This window comes from Cherax quadricarinatus, chromosome 39 (genome assembly GCF_038502225.1).
Source record: "Cherax quadricarinatus isolate ZL_2023a chromosome 39, ASM3850222v1, whole genome shotgun sequence".
NCBI classification, from domain to species: Eukaryota; Metazoa; Arthropoda; class Malacostraca; order Decapoda; family Parastacidae; genus Cherax; species Cherax quadricarinatus.
Window position 1 is genome coordinate 12,272,789 of NC_091330.1, and position 15,133 is coordinate 12,287,921.

General features: G+C 53.9%; 1 protein-coding gene across 2 annotated transcripts in view; it reads left to right on the top strand.

The window, feature by feature from the left end:
• Positions 1-11,910, top strand: part of LOC128696247 (bestrophin-2-like) — a 58,984-nt gene extending 47,074 nt beyond the window's left edge. Inside the window, exon 9 of one of the 2 annotated variants that reach the window (XM_053787380.2) lies at positions 11,786-11,910. Coding sequence is in view for 1 of the 2 variants with exons in the window: in XM_070092378.1 (XP_069948479.1) it covers positions 11,786-11,791 (6 nt within the window). In the remaining variant the exon portion in view is untranslated. The remainder of the gene's footprint in view (positions 1-11,785) is intronic. The other variant, XM_070092378.1, reaches the window with a different exon arrangement.
• Positions 11,911-15,133: the final 3,223 nt, after the last annotated feature.

A 15,133-nucleotide genomic window follows, 5' to 3' on the forward strand; every position in this document is an offset into this window, starting at 1 on the left:
GCTAGGCAGGGAAGGAGGGCATTGATAGTGCCAGGCAGGGAAGGAGGGCTGGGGGGAGTGCCAGGCAGGGAAGGAGGGCATTGATAGTGCCAGGCAGGGAAGGAGGGCTGGGGGAGTGCCAGACAGGGAAGGAGGGCTGGAGGGAGTGCCAGGTAGGGAAGGAGGGCTAGAGGGAGTGCCAGGTAGGGAAAGAGGGCTGGGGAGTGCCAGGCAGGGAAGGAAGGCTGGAAAGAGTGCCAGGCAGGGAAGGAAGGCTGGAAAGAGTGCCAGGCAGGGAAGGAGGGCTGGGAAGAGTGCCAGGCAGGAAAGGAGGGCTTGAGAGAGTGCCAGACAGGGAAGGAGGGCTTGGAAGAGTGCCAGGCAAGAAAGGAGGGGTGAAAAGAGTGCCAGGCAGGGAAGGAGGGCTGCGGGAGTGCCAGGCAGGGAAGGAGGCCTGGGGGAGTGCCAGACAGGGAAGGAGGGCTGAAGGGAGTGCCAGGTAGAGAAGGAGGGCTGGAGGGAGTGCCAGGTAGGGAAGGAGGGCTGGAGGGAGTGCCAGGTAGGGAAGGAGGGCTGGGTGAGTGTCAGGCAGGGAAGGAGGGTTGGGGAGTGCCAGGCAGGGAAGGCGGGCTGGGGAGAGTGCCAGGCAGGGAAGGAGGGCTGGGGAAAGTGCTAGTCAGAGAAGGAGGGCTGGGGAGTGTGCCAGGCAGGGGAAGAGGCCTGGGGAGTGCCAGAAAGGAGAGAAGAGCTGGGGAGAGTGCCAGGCAGAGGGAGGGTTGGGGAAAGTGCCAGGCAAGGAAGGAGGGCTGGGGAGAGTGCCAGGAAGGGAAGGAGGACTGAGAAGAGTGCCAGGCAGGGAAGGAGGGCTAGGAAGAGTGCCAGGCAGAAAAGGAGGGCTGGGAAGAGTGCCAGGCAGGGAAGGAGGGCTGGGGGAGTGCCAGGTAGGGAAAGAGGGCTGGGAAGTGCCAGGCAGGGAAGGAAGGTTGGGGGAGTGCCAGGCAGGGAAGGAGAGCTGGGGGGAGTGCGAGGCAGGTAAGGCGGACTGGGGAGAGTGCCAGTCAGGGAAGGATGGCTGGGGAGTGTACCAGGCAGGGAAAGAGGCCTGGGTAGTGCCAGGCAAGGAAGGAGGGCTGGGGAGAGTGCCAGGCATGGGGGAGGGTTGGGGAAAGTGCCAGGTAAGAAAGGAGAGCTGGGGAGAGTGCCAGGAAGGGGAAAAGAGCTGGGGAGAGTGCCAGGAAGGAGAAAAGAGCTGGGGGGAGTGCCAGGAAGGGGAGAAAGGCTGGGGACTGCCAGGAAGGGGAGAAAGGCTGTGGAGAGTGCCAGGCAGGGGAGAAAGGCTGGGGAGAGTGCCAGGCAGGAGAGAAAGGCTGGGGAGAGTGCCAGGCAGGGGAGAAAGGCTGGGGAGAGTGCCAGGCAGGGGAGAAAGGCTGGGGAGAGTGCCAGGCAGGGAAGGAAGGCTGGGGGAGTGCAAGGCAGGGAAGGAGGGCTGGAAGGAGTACCAGGCAGGGAAGGAGCGCTGGGAAGAGTGCCAGGCAGGAAATGAGGGCTTGAGAGAGTGCCAGACAGGGAAAAAGAGCTGGGAAGAGTGCCAGGCAAGGAACGAGGGGTGAAAAGAGTGCCAGGCAGGGAAGGAGGGCTGGGGGAGTGCCAGGCAGGGAAGGAGGGCAGTGGGAGTGCCAGGCAGGGAAGGAGGGATGGGGGGAGTGCCAGGTAGGGAAGGAGGGCTAGAGGGAGTGCCAGGTAGGGAAAGAGGGCTGGGGAGTGCCAGGCAGGGAAGGAAGGCTGGAAAGAGTGCCAGGCAGGGAAGGAGGGCTGGGAAGAGTGCCAGGCAGGAAAAGAGGGCTGGAAAGAGTGCCAGACAGGGAAAGAGGGCTGGGTAGAGTGCCAGGCAAGGAAGGAGGGGTAAAAAGAGTGCCAGGCAGGGAAGGAGGGTTGGGGGAGTGCCAGGCAGGGAAGGAGGGCAGTGAGAGTGCCAGGCAGGAAAGGAGGGCTGGGGGAGTGCCAGGTAGGGAAGGAAGGCTGATGGGAGTGCCAGGTAGGGAAAGAGGGCTGGGGAGTGCCAGGCAGGGAAGGAGGGCTGGGTGAGTGCCAGGCAGGGAAGGAGGGTTGGGGGAGTGCCAGACAGGGAAGGAGGGCTGGGGGAGTGCCAGGCAGGTAAGGCGGGCTGGGGAGTGCCAGCCAGGGAACGATGGCTGGGGGAGTGCCAGGCAGGGAAGGAGGGCTAGGGAGAGTGCCAGGCAGGTGGGAGGGTTGGGGAAAGTGCCAGGTAAAAAAGGAGGGCTGGGGAGTGTGCCAGAAAGAAGAATAGGGCTGGGGAGAGTGCCAGGAATGGGAGAAGGGCTGGGAAGAGTGCCAGGAAGGGGAGAAAGGCTGGGGGGAGTGCCAGGAAGGGGAGAAAGCTGGGGAGAGTGCCAGGAAGGAGAGAAGGGCTGGGGAGAGTGCCAGACAGTGACACACGACACTCACACTATATATACATCTTTCCGCTGCTGTGCTAAGTATTCAATTTTTTATAAAGTCGACGTTTTTAATCAGTTCTCCCAATGGTGGGAGGATGATGGTGGGAGGATGATGGTGGGAGGATGATGGTGGGAGGATGATGGTGGGAGGATGATGGTGGGAGGATGATGGTGGGAGGATGATGGTGGGAGGATGATGGTGGGAGGATGATGGTGGGAGGATGATGATGGTGGGAGGATGATGGTGGGAGGATGATGGTGGGAGGATGATGATGGTGGGAGGATGATGGTGGGAGGATGATGGTGGGAGGATGGTGGGAGGATGATGGTGGGAGGATGATGGTGGGAGGATGATGGTGGGAGGATGATGGTGGGAGGATGATGGTGGGAGGATGATGGTGGGAGGATGATGGTGGGAGGATGATGGTGGGAGGATGATGGTGGGAGGAGGATGGTGGGAGGAGGATGGTGGGAGGAGGATGGTGGGAGGATGATGGTGGGAGGATGAGGGTGGGAGTATGTTGGTGGGAGGATGATGGTGGGAGGATGATGGTGGGAGGATGATGGTGGGAGGAGGATGGTGGGAGGATGATGGTGGGAGGATGATGATGGTGGGAGGATGATGATGGTGGGAGGATGATGATGGTGGGAGGATGATGGTGGGAGGATGATGGTGGGAGGATGATGGTGGGAGGATGATGGTGGGAGGATGATGGTGGGAGGAGGATGGTGGGAGGATGATGGTGGGAGGATGATGGTGGGAGTATGATGGTGTTGGTGGGTGGATTATGTTGTGAGGTTGATGGTGGGAGGATGATGGTGGGAGGATGATGGTGGGAGGATGATGGTGGGAGGATGATGGTGGGAGGATGATGGTGGGAGGATGATGGTGGGAGGATGATGGTGGGAGGATGATGGTGGGAGGATGATGGTGGGAGGAGGATGGTGGGAGGATGATGGTGGGGGGAGGATGGTGGGAGGATGATGGTGGGAGGATGATGGTGGGAGGATGATGGTGGGAGGATGTTGGTGGGAGGATGTTGGTGGGAGGATGATGGTGGGAGGATGATGGTGGGAGGATGATGAGGGAGGGAGGATGATGGTGGGAGGATGTTGGTGGGAGGATGATGGTGGGAGGATGTTGGTGGGAGGATGATGGTGGGAGGATGTTGGTGGGAGGATGATGGTGGGAGGATGATGGTGGGAGGATGATGGTGGGAGGATGATGGTGGGAGGATGATGGTGGGAGGATGATGGTGGGAGGATGAGGGTGGGATGATGATGGTGGGAGGATGATGATGGTGGGAGGATGATGATGGTGGGAGGATGATGGTGGGAGGAAGATGGTGGGAGGATGATGGTGGGAGGATGATGGTGGGAGGATGATGGTGGGAGGTTGATGGTGGGAGGAGGATGGTGGGAGGAGGATGGTGGGAGGATGATGGTGGGAGGATGATGGTGGGAGGATGATGGTGGGAGGATGATGGTGGGAGGAGGATGGTGGGAGGAGGATGGTGGGAGGAGGATGGTGGGAGGATGATGATGGTGGGAGGATGATGGTGGGAGGATGATGATGGTGGGAGGATGATGGTGGGAGGATGATGGTGGGAGTATGTTGGTGGGAGTATGTTGGTGGGAGGATGATGGTGGGAGGATGATGGAGGATGATGGTGGGAGGATGATGGTGGGAGGATGATGATGGTGGGAGGATGATGGTGGGAGGATGATGGTGGGAGGATGATGATGGTGGGAGGATGATGGTGGGAGGATGATGGTGGGAGGATGATGGTGGGAGGATGATGGTGGGAGGAGGATGGTGGGAGGATGATGGTGGGAGGATGATGGTGGGAGTATGTTGGTGGGAGGATGATGGTGGGAGGATGATGGTGGGAGGATGGTGGTGGGAGGATGATGGTGGGAGGATGATGGTGGGAGGAGGATGGTGGGAGGATGATGGTGGGAGGATGATGGTGGGAGGATGATGGTGGGAGGATGATGGTGGGAGGATGATGGTGGGAGGATGATGATGGTGGGAGGATGATGGTGGGAGGATGATGGTGGGAGGATGATGGTGGGAGGAGGATGGTGGGAGGATGATGGTGGGAGGATGATGGTGGGAGGATGATGATGGTGGGAGGATGATGGTGGGAGGATGATGGTGGGAGGATGATGATGGTGGGAGGATGATGGTGGGAGGATGATGGTGGGAGGATGATGGTGGGAGGATGATGGTGGGAGGATGATGGTGGGAGGAGGATGGTGGGAGGATGATGGTGGGAGATGATGGTGATGGTGGGTGGATGCTGGTGGGAGGATGCTGGTGGGAGGATGATGGTGGGAGGATGATGGTGGGAGGAGGATGGTGGGAGGATGATGGTGGGAGGATGATGGTGGGAGGATGATGGTGGGAGGATGATGGTGGGAGGAGGATGGTGGGAGGATGATGGTGGGAGGATGAGGGTGGGAGGATGTTGGTGGGAGGATGATGGTGGGAGGATGATGGTGGGAGGATGATGGTGGGAGGATGATGGTGGGAGGATGATGGTGGGAGGATGATGGTGGGAGGATGATGGTGGGAGGATGATGGTGGGAGGATGATGGTGGGAGGATGTTGGTGGGAGGATGATGGTGGGAGGATGATGGTGGGAGGATGATGATGGTGGGAGGATGATGGTGGGAGGATGTTGGTGGGAGGATGATGGTGGGAGGATGATTGTGGGAGGATGGTGGTGGGAGTGATGGTGGGCTAGCAAGATGATGGTGGGAGGATGGTGGGCTAGCAAGATGATGGTGGGAGGATGGTGGGCTAGCAAGATGATGGTGGGAGGATGGTGGGCTAGCAAGATGATGGTGGGAGGATGGTGGGCTAGCAAGATGATGGTGGGAGGATGATGGTGGGAGGATGATGGTGGGAGGATGATGGTGGGAGGATGAGGTAGGGAGTATGTTGGGGGGAGGATGAGGGTGGGAGGAGGATGGTGGATGAGGAGGGATGGTGGGAGGAGGATGGTGGGAGGAGGATGGTGGGAGGAGGATGGTGGGAGGAGGATGGTGGGAGGAGGATGTTGGGAGGAGGATGTTGGGAGGATGATGGTGGGAGGATGATGGTGGGAGGATGATGGTGGGAGGATGATGGTGGGAGGATGATGGTGGGAGGAGGATGGTGGGAGGAGGATGGTGAGAGGAGGATGAGGGTGGGAGGGGGAGGGAGGATGAGAGAGGGAGGGGGAGGGAGAGGGAGGATGAGGGAGAGGGAGGATGAGGGTGGGAGGAGGACGAGGGTGGGAGGAGGACGAGGGTGGGAGGAGGACGAGGGTGGGAGGAGGACGAGGGTGGGAGGAGGATGAGGGAGGATGAGGGAGAGGGAGGATGAGGGAGAGGGAGGGAGAGGGAGGATGAGGGAGAGGGAGGATGAGGGAGAGGGAGGATGAGGGAGAGGGAGGATGAGGGGAAGGGAGGATGAGGGGGAAGGAGGATGAGGGGGAATTAGGATGAGGGTGGGAGGATGGGGGGGAAGGAGGACGAGGGTGGGAGGAGGATGAGGGTGGGAGGATGACGAGGGTGGGAGGATGACGAGGGTGGGAGGAGGACGCGGGTGGGAGGAGGACGAGGGTGGGAGGAGGATGAGGGTGGGAGTGGGAGGGAGGATGAGGGTGAGGGAGAAGGAGGGAGAGGGAGGATGAGGGGAAGGGAGGATGAGAGGGAAGGAGGATGAGGGGGAATTAGGATGAGGGTGGGAGGATGAGGGGGAAGGAGGACGAGGGTGGGAGGAGGATGAGGGTGGGAGGAGGATGAGGGTGGGAGGAGGATGAGGGTGGGAGGATGACGAGGGTGGGAGGATGACGAGGGTGGGAGGATGACGAGGGTGGGAGGATGACGAGGGTGGGAGGATGACGAGGGTGGGAGGATGACGAGGGTGGGAGGATGACGAGGGTGGGAGGATGACGAGGGTGGGAGGATGACGAGGGTGGGAGGATGACGAGGGTGGGAGGATGACGAGGGTGGGAGGATGAGTGAGGGAGGATGAGTGAGGGAGGATGAGTGAGGGAGGATGAGTGAGGGAGGATGAGTGAGGGAGGATGAGTGAGGGAGGATGAGTGAGGGAGGATGAGTGAGGGAGGATGAGTGAGGGAGGATGAGTGAGGGAGGATGAGTGAGGGAGGATGAGTGAGGGAGGATGAGTGAGGGAGGATGAGTGAGGGAGGATGAGTGAGGGAGGATGAGTGAGGGAGGATGAGTGAGGGAGGATGAGTGAGGGAGGATGAGTGAGGGAGGATGAGTGAGGGAGGATGAGTGAGGGAGGATGAGTGAGGGAGGATGAGTGAGGGAGGATGAGTGAGGGAGGATGAGTGAGGGAGGATGAGCGAGGGAGGATGAGCGAGGGAGGATGAGCGAGGGAGGATGAGCGAGGGAGGATGAGCGAGGGAGGATGAGCGAGGGAGGATGAGCGAGGGAGGATGAGCGAGGGAGGATGAGCGAGGGAGGATGAGCGAGGGAGGACGAGCGAGGGAGGACGAGCGAGGGAGGACGAGCGAGGGAGGACGAGCGAGGGAGGACGAGCGAGGGAGGACGAGCGAGGGAGGACGAGTGAGGGAGGACGAGTGAGGGAGGACGAGTGAGGGAGGACGAGTGAGGGAGGACGAGTGAGGGAGGACGAGTGAGGGAGGACGAGTGAGGGAGGACGAGTGAGGGAGGACGAGTGAGGGAGGACGAGTGAGGGAGGACGAGTGAGGGAGGACGAGCGAGGGAGGACGAGCGAGGGAGGACGAGTGAGGGAGGATGAGTGAGGGAGGATGAGTGAGGGAGGATGAGCGAGGGAGGATGAGCGAGGGAGGATGAGCGAGGGAGGATGAGCGAGGGAGGACGAGTGAGGGAGGACGAGTGAGGGAGGACGAGTGAGGGAGGACGAGTGAGGGAGGACGAGTGAGGGAGGACGAGTGAGGGAGGACGAGTGAGGGAGGACGAGTGAGGGAGGACGAGTGAGGGAGGACGAGTGAGGGAGGACGAGTGAGGGAGGACGAGTGAGGGAGGACGAGTGAGGGAGGACGAGTGAGGGAGGACGAGTGAGGGAGGACGAGTGAGGGAGGACGAGTGAGGGAGGACGAGCGAGGGAGGACGAGCGAGGGAGGACGAGCGAGGGAGGACGAGCGAGGGAGGACGAGCGAGGGAGGACGAGCGAGGGAGGATGAGCGAGGGAGGATGAGCGAGGGAGGATGAGCGAGGGAGGATGAGTAAGGGAGGATGAGTGAGGGAGGATGAGTGAGGGAGGATGAGTGAGGGAGGACGAGTGAGGGAGGATGAGTGAGGGAGGAGACACAGGATAAAAGTGAACATAGGAAAAAAGTCATATATTGTATTATATTTTTTTCAACCTAGCACAACACCTCCTCACGTGTCATCCCAACAAATCACATTAACAAAGTCTGACAACAAACAGTCTAGAAGTATCGTATACAAGTAAGTGTGTAAAGATTCTTAGAAATCCCTAACAATTTTCTTGTGATTTTTTTTTTTCCCCCGTTTCGAGTAATTTGCTGCATTTATGACTTGTGAATTTTTTGAAAGAACAGGCTCTCAAAAAATAACAAAATTCAACATTATTATTATTGATGAGCCTAAGACAATGGGTCTTAGACCTGACTGAGTATACATCAAAATACCCAAGATTTTGACTTCATGATCTGTAGCGTCCTTCTGGGTATTTGTGAATTCTCAGAAACAGAACTATGACACAAACTAATGAAAAAATGCCCAGTGAAATTGCCTATCACAAGTCAAAATGAACGGAGAAATAACTATCGTAAAAAAAATTGTGGAATATATAAAGTATTGCCGTAAAAACTTAATCTGAATTATCGTAAAAATGTTATAGCGTCCCAGAAAGGAAAGTTTGTGAATAGCTTTGCGGAAAATCGCATCACTCGTAGTAAAAGTAAACAAAATGGATCAGATGTCCAGGAAATGCCATGCAAATCCCTTCAAATTTCCGCAACAATTTTATGGAGCTCAGGATTTGAGTGTAATAAGAGAGAAGCAAAGAGGACGCAAGGCAGTGTTATCCTGAAGGCTAGACACAGGTGCAGAGCAGCGTTTGTTGTGGCAACTCCTCTCTCTGGAGAGTTTTACACAGACCGAAACGATGTCAGGATAAGAACTTGCTCTGGACTCTTTAAATCTTTTCTTTATTATTCTTGTAAAGCATGCTGCTGTATCCTGCGCTTACTTTACTTTGAATGGTGGAGAACTTTATCTCATGATGTGATATTCTTTGCTGATGGACAGGTGAGCCAGGGAAAGACCTCGCTCAGACGACCTGAAAACCTCCAGTGAGTGGGTCGTTGTATTAAGAGCCCCGTCAGGGGGACACTTTTCATCTCCCGAGAAAAACACCGCCACCACCACAGGTTAATGTTGCTTTAAAAAAATGTTAAATATGTGAGAGGGAATCTAGTCAAGGACTAGGCCACGGGGACGTTGATCCCCGGAATACCATACAGGTAAAGGGGAGATACTGAAGTGCCAGGCGACGAGGGGGGGGGGGAAAGGATCTGTAAAAGACAGGAGAATATCACGGGGAAGAATAGAACATATTCGTAGACCAATCTGATCGTTTTGCTCCAGACTATATTTAATACCACCTAACATAGCCTAGCGTAAGTTAATCAAACTACCAAACCTAATGTAAAATAACTAACAGAAACTAACCTAATATAACCTAATATTTGCTAACCTAATTTAATACAATCTGACTCAGAATATACTAACACAGAGAGTAACTGGTCCCCAAAATAGCTGGACGAGGCAGAATAATTGGGCCACACGGTAGCTGGACCACACAGTAGCTGGGCCACACAGTAGCTGGGCCACACAGTAGCTGGACCACACAGTAGCTGGACCACACAGTAGCTGGACCAGGCAGAGGAGTGCGGTACACATCAGGCAAGACCTACTTAGGCATTCGTCGCAGACACCGACCAACCTCGCTCCGTCTGCAACTTCTGCAACTTGATGCAGCTTGGATACACACTGTAGCAAGTTCGTGTTTAATTAAAGGATTCCAGTTGTAGTACGAGCAGCAACAGCAGCCATATGTGCAGCAGCAACGGCAGCCATATGTGCAGCAGCAACGGCAGCCATATGTGCAGCAGCAACGGCAGCCATATGTGCAGCAGCAACGGCAGCCATAGGAGCAGTAGTAGCAACAACAACATAAGGAGCTTGCATCAGAAGCTGAGTAGCAAAAGTATCAACATCTGCACCAGTAGCAGCATTAAGATCAGCTTAAGATCAGCGGTCGATGGAGCAGCAGTAGTAACTAGTATTAACAGCAATATTGGTAGCATCAGTGCTAGTATCAACAGCTGGTGTGCTAGGAGAAACAGTAGTAGTAATAGAAGTAGAAGCTGGAGAAGATGAGGGAGATATGAAGAAAAGGGAAAAGAGGGGTGAAGGGATGTAGGGAGCAAAAAGGAGTGAGAATAAGAAATGCGATACGATATTAGGAGAAAAATGGGGAAGGTAGGGAGGGGGGGGGGGGGGGAAGCGAGGGAGGGGGGGTAAGAGAAATTGTCAAGGGGAAAGATTTTGGGGCGAGGGTTAGGTGGTGGTTTAAGTGGAAAGTTGTCCCCCCCCCCCCTCACCGACTTTTAAAGAACACCAAAGTTAGTAGACTTTTTTTTTTTTTTTGGTTTGTTTTTACCTTGGGTAATGTGGAAAGATATTTGTCGTCCAGCACACGACCCCCAGTACTGTAACCTCCTAACTGGTTGTGAAGGGAGTCTCTGTCTCTCTCTCTCTCTCTCTCTCTCTCTCTCTCTCTCTCTCTCTCTCTCTCTCTCTCTCTCTCTGTCTGTCTGTCTGTCTGTCTGTCTGTCATAAATAGTAACAGTAGTACTATTTCTGTTATAGTAGAGGTATTACCAGTAGTAAACCATTCTTCCCACCCGCTTCTGTGTTTATCGTATATCTTTTTTTTTTTTTTTTAGGGATGGGGAAGTAGGGCATAGTTTTTTTCTTCTAAGTAGATAATAGCCTTAGTGTGAACTGCAGAGTCTTGTGCTACCCTATGTTCTCTCTGTCTGTCTCTCCCCCTCCCTCTTCCCTGTGGGTTGCGGCAGATTCGAATTTCGCTTCCAATTACACCATTCCTCATTTTGCTTTGTAACTTTTCCCCAGACTGGTCATTCTCGGCCGCCCAGACCGCCCTCCGCCAGCCTCCTGCGTCCTTCCCTGCCGCTTAGGACCGCCAGCCTCCTGCGTCCTTCCCTGCCGCTTAGGACCGCCAGCCTCCTGCGTCCTTCCCTGCCGCTTAGGACCGCCAGCCTCCTGCGTCCTTCCCTGCCGCTTAGGACCGCCAGCCTCCTGCGTCCTTCCCTGCCGCTTAGGACCGCCAGCCCCCTGCGTCCTCCCTCTCCTCCCAGGACGACGCCCGCCAGCCCCCTGCGTCCTTTCACTCCAAGGACGACCCCCGCTAGCCCCCTGCGTCCTTCCCTGTAATCTCCCCCCCCCCCACCTCGCTCCCTGCCGCCTTCGTCTGCACCAAGTTCCTCCCGAGCGTAACTTTGATAGCTGCCGCCCCTAGGGATATCAGCAGGAAATTTTTCCCCCTCCCCCTCCCCCCCTGAGTAATGCCGTAAGTAGCAGTCGTGTGGGCGGAACTTTGCTACCCTCGTGAGGTTTGCCCGGCCCTTCTTGAGGGGGGGGGGGAAGGCAGGGGAGGGGAGGGGGGACTTTGGTCTGGGGAAGGAAGCTCAGTGCCTAGGGAATTTCACCCTCCATTTCCCCCCCCCGGCCCCTTCCCAGGTCTTTCAAAATGTTATATCTAGTATTTTTTTTATTTTTACTTGAAAAACATTCGGTACATTGTTGTACGTATTAGTTAGAAGTTGTCTAAGGCACTTGTCAATAGACACTTGGCTTTTTTTTTTTTTGAGATTGTGGATAAGTGTTGAACCAGTGGTGGTAGGATAGGTAACATCCATTAAGGGAGGCACTGCCATTAAGGGAGGCACTATTAACAGGCACCACCATTAAGGGTGGCACTACCATTGTGACACTATCAAGGGTGGCACTACCATTAAGGGAGGCACTACCAATAAGGGTGGCACTACCATCTAGGGTGGCACTACCGTAATCAAGGGAGGCACTACCAATAAGGGTGGCACTAACATCAAGGGAGGCACTACCAATAAGGGTGGCACTACCATCAAGGGTGACACTACCATCAAGGGAGGCACTACCAATAAGGGTGGCACTAACATCAAGGGAGGCACTACCACAAGGTGTAGTTCACACATGGTAAAGACTTTTAACCCATTACTAATACATCTACTGTGTTTCTCCTACAGGTTTAGTGTTTCCCCATGAATAAAACACTAACTCATCTAGAGCTACAAGGTTCCTCCCACAACGTAGTTACAGTAGACAAGATCAACTTGGATCAAGCTGCGTATAAACACTTCTTGGTCGCTCTTCTCAATCTTACGCTGTATAACCCTTGTGGTTTAGCGCTTCTTTCTGATTATAATGATTTTCAATCTTACTGAAAGTTATACGCAGGTTTTATTTTCCTTCTAAGGGGATCAAAGGTAAAAATAGTTTTATATCTGTTAGAGGGACAGAGAAAGAGAGAGAGATAGTTTTCAATAAAACCATTTGATTCTAATTCTCACTTTGATGGTCGCCAGCAAATCAAAATCACACTTTTTTCCTCTCCTTTTTTTTCCCCGGTAAGTCAAAGAGCGGACGACCCCGCCCCCAGGCTGCAGTTCGAAGCGGTAAAGTGTTTGATATCTTGCCACAGTGGTCCTGGTACTGTGTGTGTGTATACCTATTTGTGGTTTCAGGGGTTGATTTATAGCTCTTGACCCCACCTCTTTGCTAGTCGCTACTAGGTCCACTCTCTTGCTCCAGGAGCACTATCCAACCTTATCTTAATCCCTGTGTATCGATCCTGCCTCCATTATTTCACTCTCCAGATAGTTCCACTTTCTGACAATTCTAAGACTGAAGAAATACTTCCTAACATCCCTATGATTCATCTGACTTGTTAACCTCCAGTTGCGACCGCTTGTTGCTGTGTCCCATCTCTGAAACATTCTGGCCTTGTCCACCTTGTCAATTCCTCTCAGTATTTTATACGTCATTATCGTGTGTGTACTCACCTAATTGTGGTTGCAGGGGTCGATACTCAACTCCTGGCTCGTGTGTGTGTGTGTGTGTGTGTGTGTGTGTACACGTGGTTGCTGTTGTCGAGTCTAGTTTCCTGCCTGTCAACTCCTTACAACCGGTTATACTATTTCATAGCCTCTTGAATCGTTTCATGCCTAACCTTACAACTGCGTCTTTCACTAATTTTCCCAGGTAGTTCCATTCTCCAACTCCCCCTTTAGGCTGGAGAAATACATCTTGACGTCCCTTTGACTCGTACCCTTTTCTATATCCCCTTTCCTCAATATATCCGCTCTGTTGAGTGCCTTGAGTATCATGTACATTGTGCCTGTGTCTCCCCTGGGTCTCATAATGGTGTAAGGTATTTTTCTCGTACTCAGTTTCAGGTCCTTCAGCTGCAGGATTGGTCGCACTGCCTGCCTTTACACTGGCTCTAGTTTCTGGGCTCGCTCATGTGTGAGTTCTGCTCTGGTGCTCCGTGTTCTGATACGTCGGCGGCATAGGAGGAAGCGTAGGAGGCGTAGGTGTAGGAGGCGGCATATGAGACATAGGCATAGAAGGCGTAAGAGGAAGCATAGGAGGCATAGGTGGAAGCATAGGAGGTGTAGGTATAAGAGGCAGGCATAGAAGACGTAGGAGACATAGGCATAGGAGGCGGCGTAGGAGACAGGAGGCGTCGAAAGACGCGTAGGAGGAGGTTGATAAAACAGCACCGATAATTATTATAAGACATAGTAATGGATCTCAATGAAAGAAAAACGGTAAATAAGTAGAATAAGATTAGAAAAGAGAATAAAAGAATAGGAAAGAGAAAAACAAGAAAAACGGCACAGAAAACAAGAAAACCGTCTCTTGAGGACGTCTCTTGAGGACGTCTCTTGAGGACGTCTCTTGAGGACGTCTCTTGAGGACGTCTCTTGAGGACGTCTCTTGAGGACGTCTCTTGAGGACGTCTCTTGAGGACGTCTCTTGAGGACGTCTCTTGAGGACGTCTCTTGAGGACGTCTCTTGAGGACGTCTCTTGAGGACGTCTCTTGAGGACGTCTCTTGAGGACGTCTCTTGAGGACGTCTCTTGAGGACGTCTCTTGAGGACGTCTCTTGAGGACGTCTCTTGAGGACGTCTCTTGAGGACGTCTCTTGAGGACGTCTCTTGAGGACGTCTCTTGAGGACGTCTCTTGAGGACGTCTCTTGAGGACGTCTCTTGAGGACGTCTCTTGAGGACGTCTCTTGAGGACGTCTCTTGAGGACGTCTCTTGAGGACGTCTCTTGAGGACGTCTCTTGAGGACGTCTCTTGAGGACGTCTCTTGAGGACGTCTCTTGAGGACGTCTCTTGAGGACGTCTCTTGAGGACGTCTCTTGAGGACGTCTCTTGAGGACGTCTCTTGAGGACGTCTCTTGAGGACGTCTCTCGAGGACGTCTCTCGAGGACGTCTCTCGAGGACGTCTCTCGAGGACGTCTCTCGAGGACGTCTCTCGAGGACGTCTCTTGAGGACGTCTCTTGAGGACGTCTCTCTAGGTATCCTCAGAAATATTCCAAGAGATCCATTAGTGACATGATTTTATATCATGTCTTTATTTCACATTTATTAGTCATCTTTCTTTTGCTGTCCAGGACAAAAAAAAAAACACACAAACCAGACAACGAGATTCTCAGTCTTCCTGACTGTTGCTGCTCGCCTTGGCCATCAGTATATGTTCAGTGCTTGGAGGAGGAGCTGCCGTTGCAGGTGCTGCTGCTGCATGCAGGTGCTGCTGCTGCATGCAGGTGCTGCTGCTGCATGCAGGTGCTGCTGCTGCATGCAGGTGCTGCTGCTGCATGCAGTTGTTGCACACAGTCGTTAGATGTTGCATACACTATTATAATTATTATTAGACGGCCTTGTAGTGATTGTCTGAACTTTTCGCTTTTAGTCTTCCAGCTTCGTCCAACCTTTCGTTTTCCTTTCGCTCATGATTCGAGAATGCCTCTTTCGATCGGTACCCAACTTTCATCGCTGGTGTACGGTGACTAGGAGACTCTTGCAACAATTATCATGTGTAGGTGTAATGTGAGCAGTTAAAGCCATTCCCAACATCCTGGAACAAGGTAATAATTACCACAACTTCCTACTAGTACTACTGTCCCTGGTACTACTGTCCCTGGTACTACTGTCCCTGGCACTACTGTCCCTGGTACTACTGTCCCTGGTACTACTGTCCTTCGTACTAGTGACCCTGATACTATTGTCTGGTACTACTGATCCTGGTGGTACAGTCCCTGGTATTACTGACCCTAGTGGTTCAGTCCCTGGTACTACTGACTCTGGTAGTACAGTTCTTAGTACTAATGACACTGGTACTATTGTCCTTGGTACTGTCTCTGGTACTACTGTCTCTGGTACTACTGTCTCTGGTACTACTGTCTCTGGTACTACTGTCCCTGGTACTACTGTCCGTGGTACTACTGTCCCTGGTACTACTGTCCGTGGTACTACTGTCCGTGGTACTACTGTCCCTGGTACTACTGTCCCTGGTACTACTG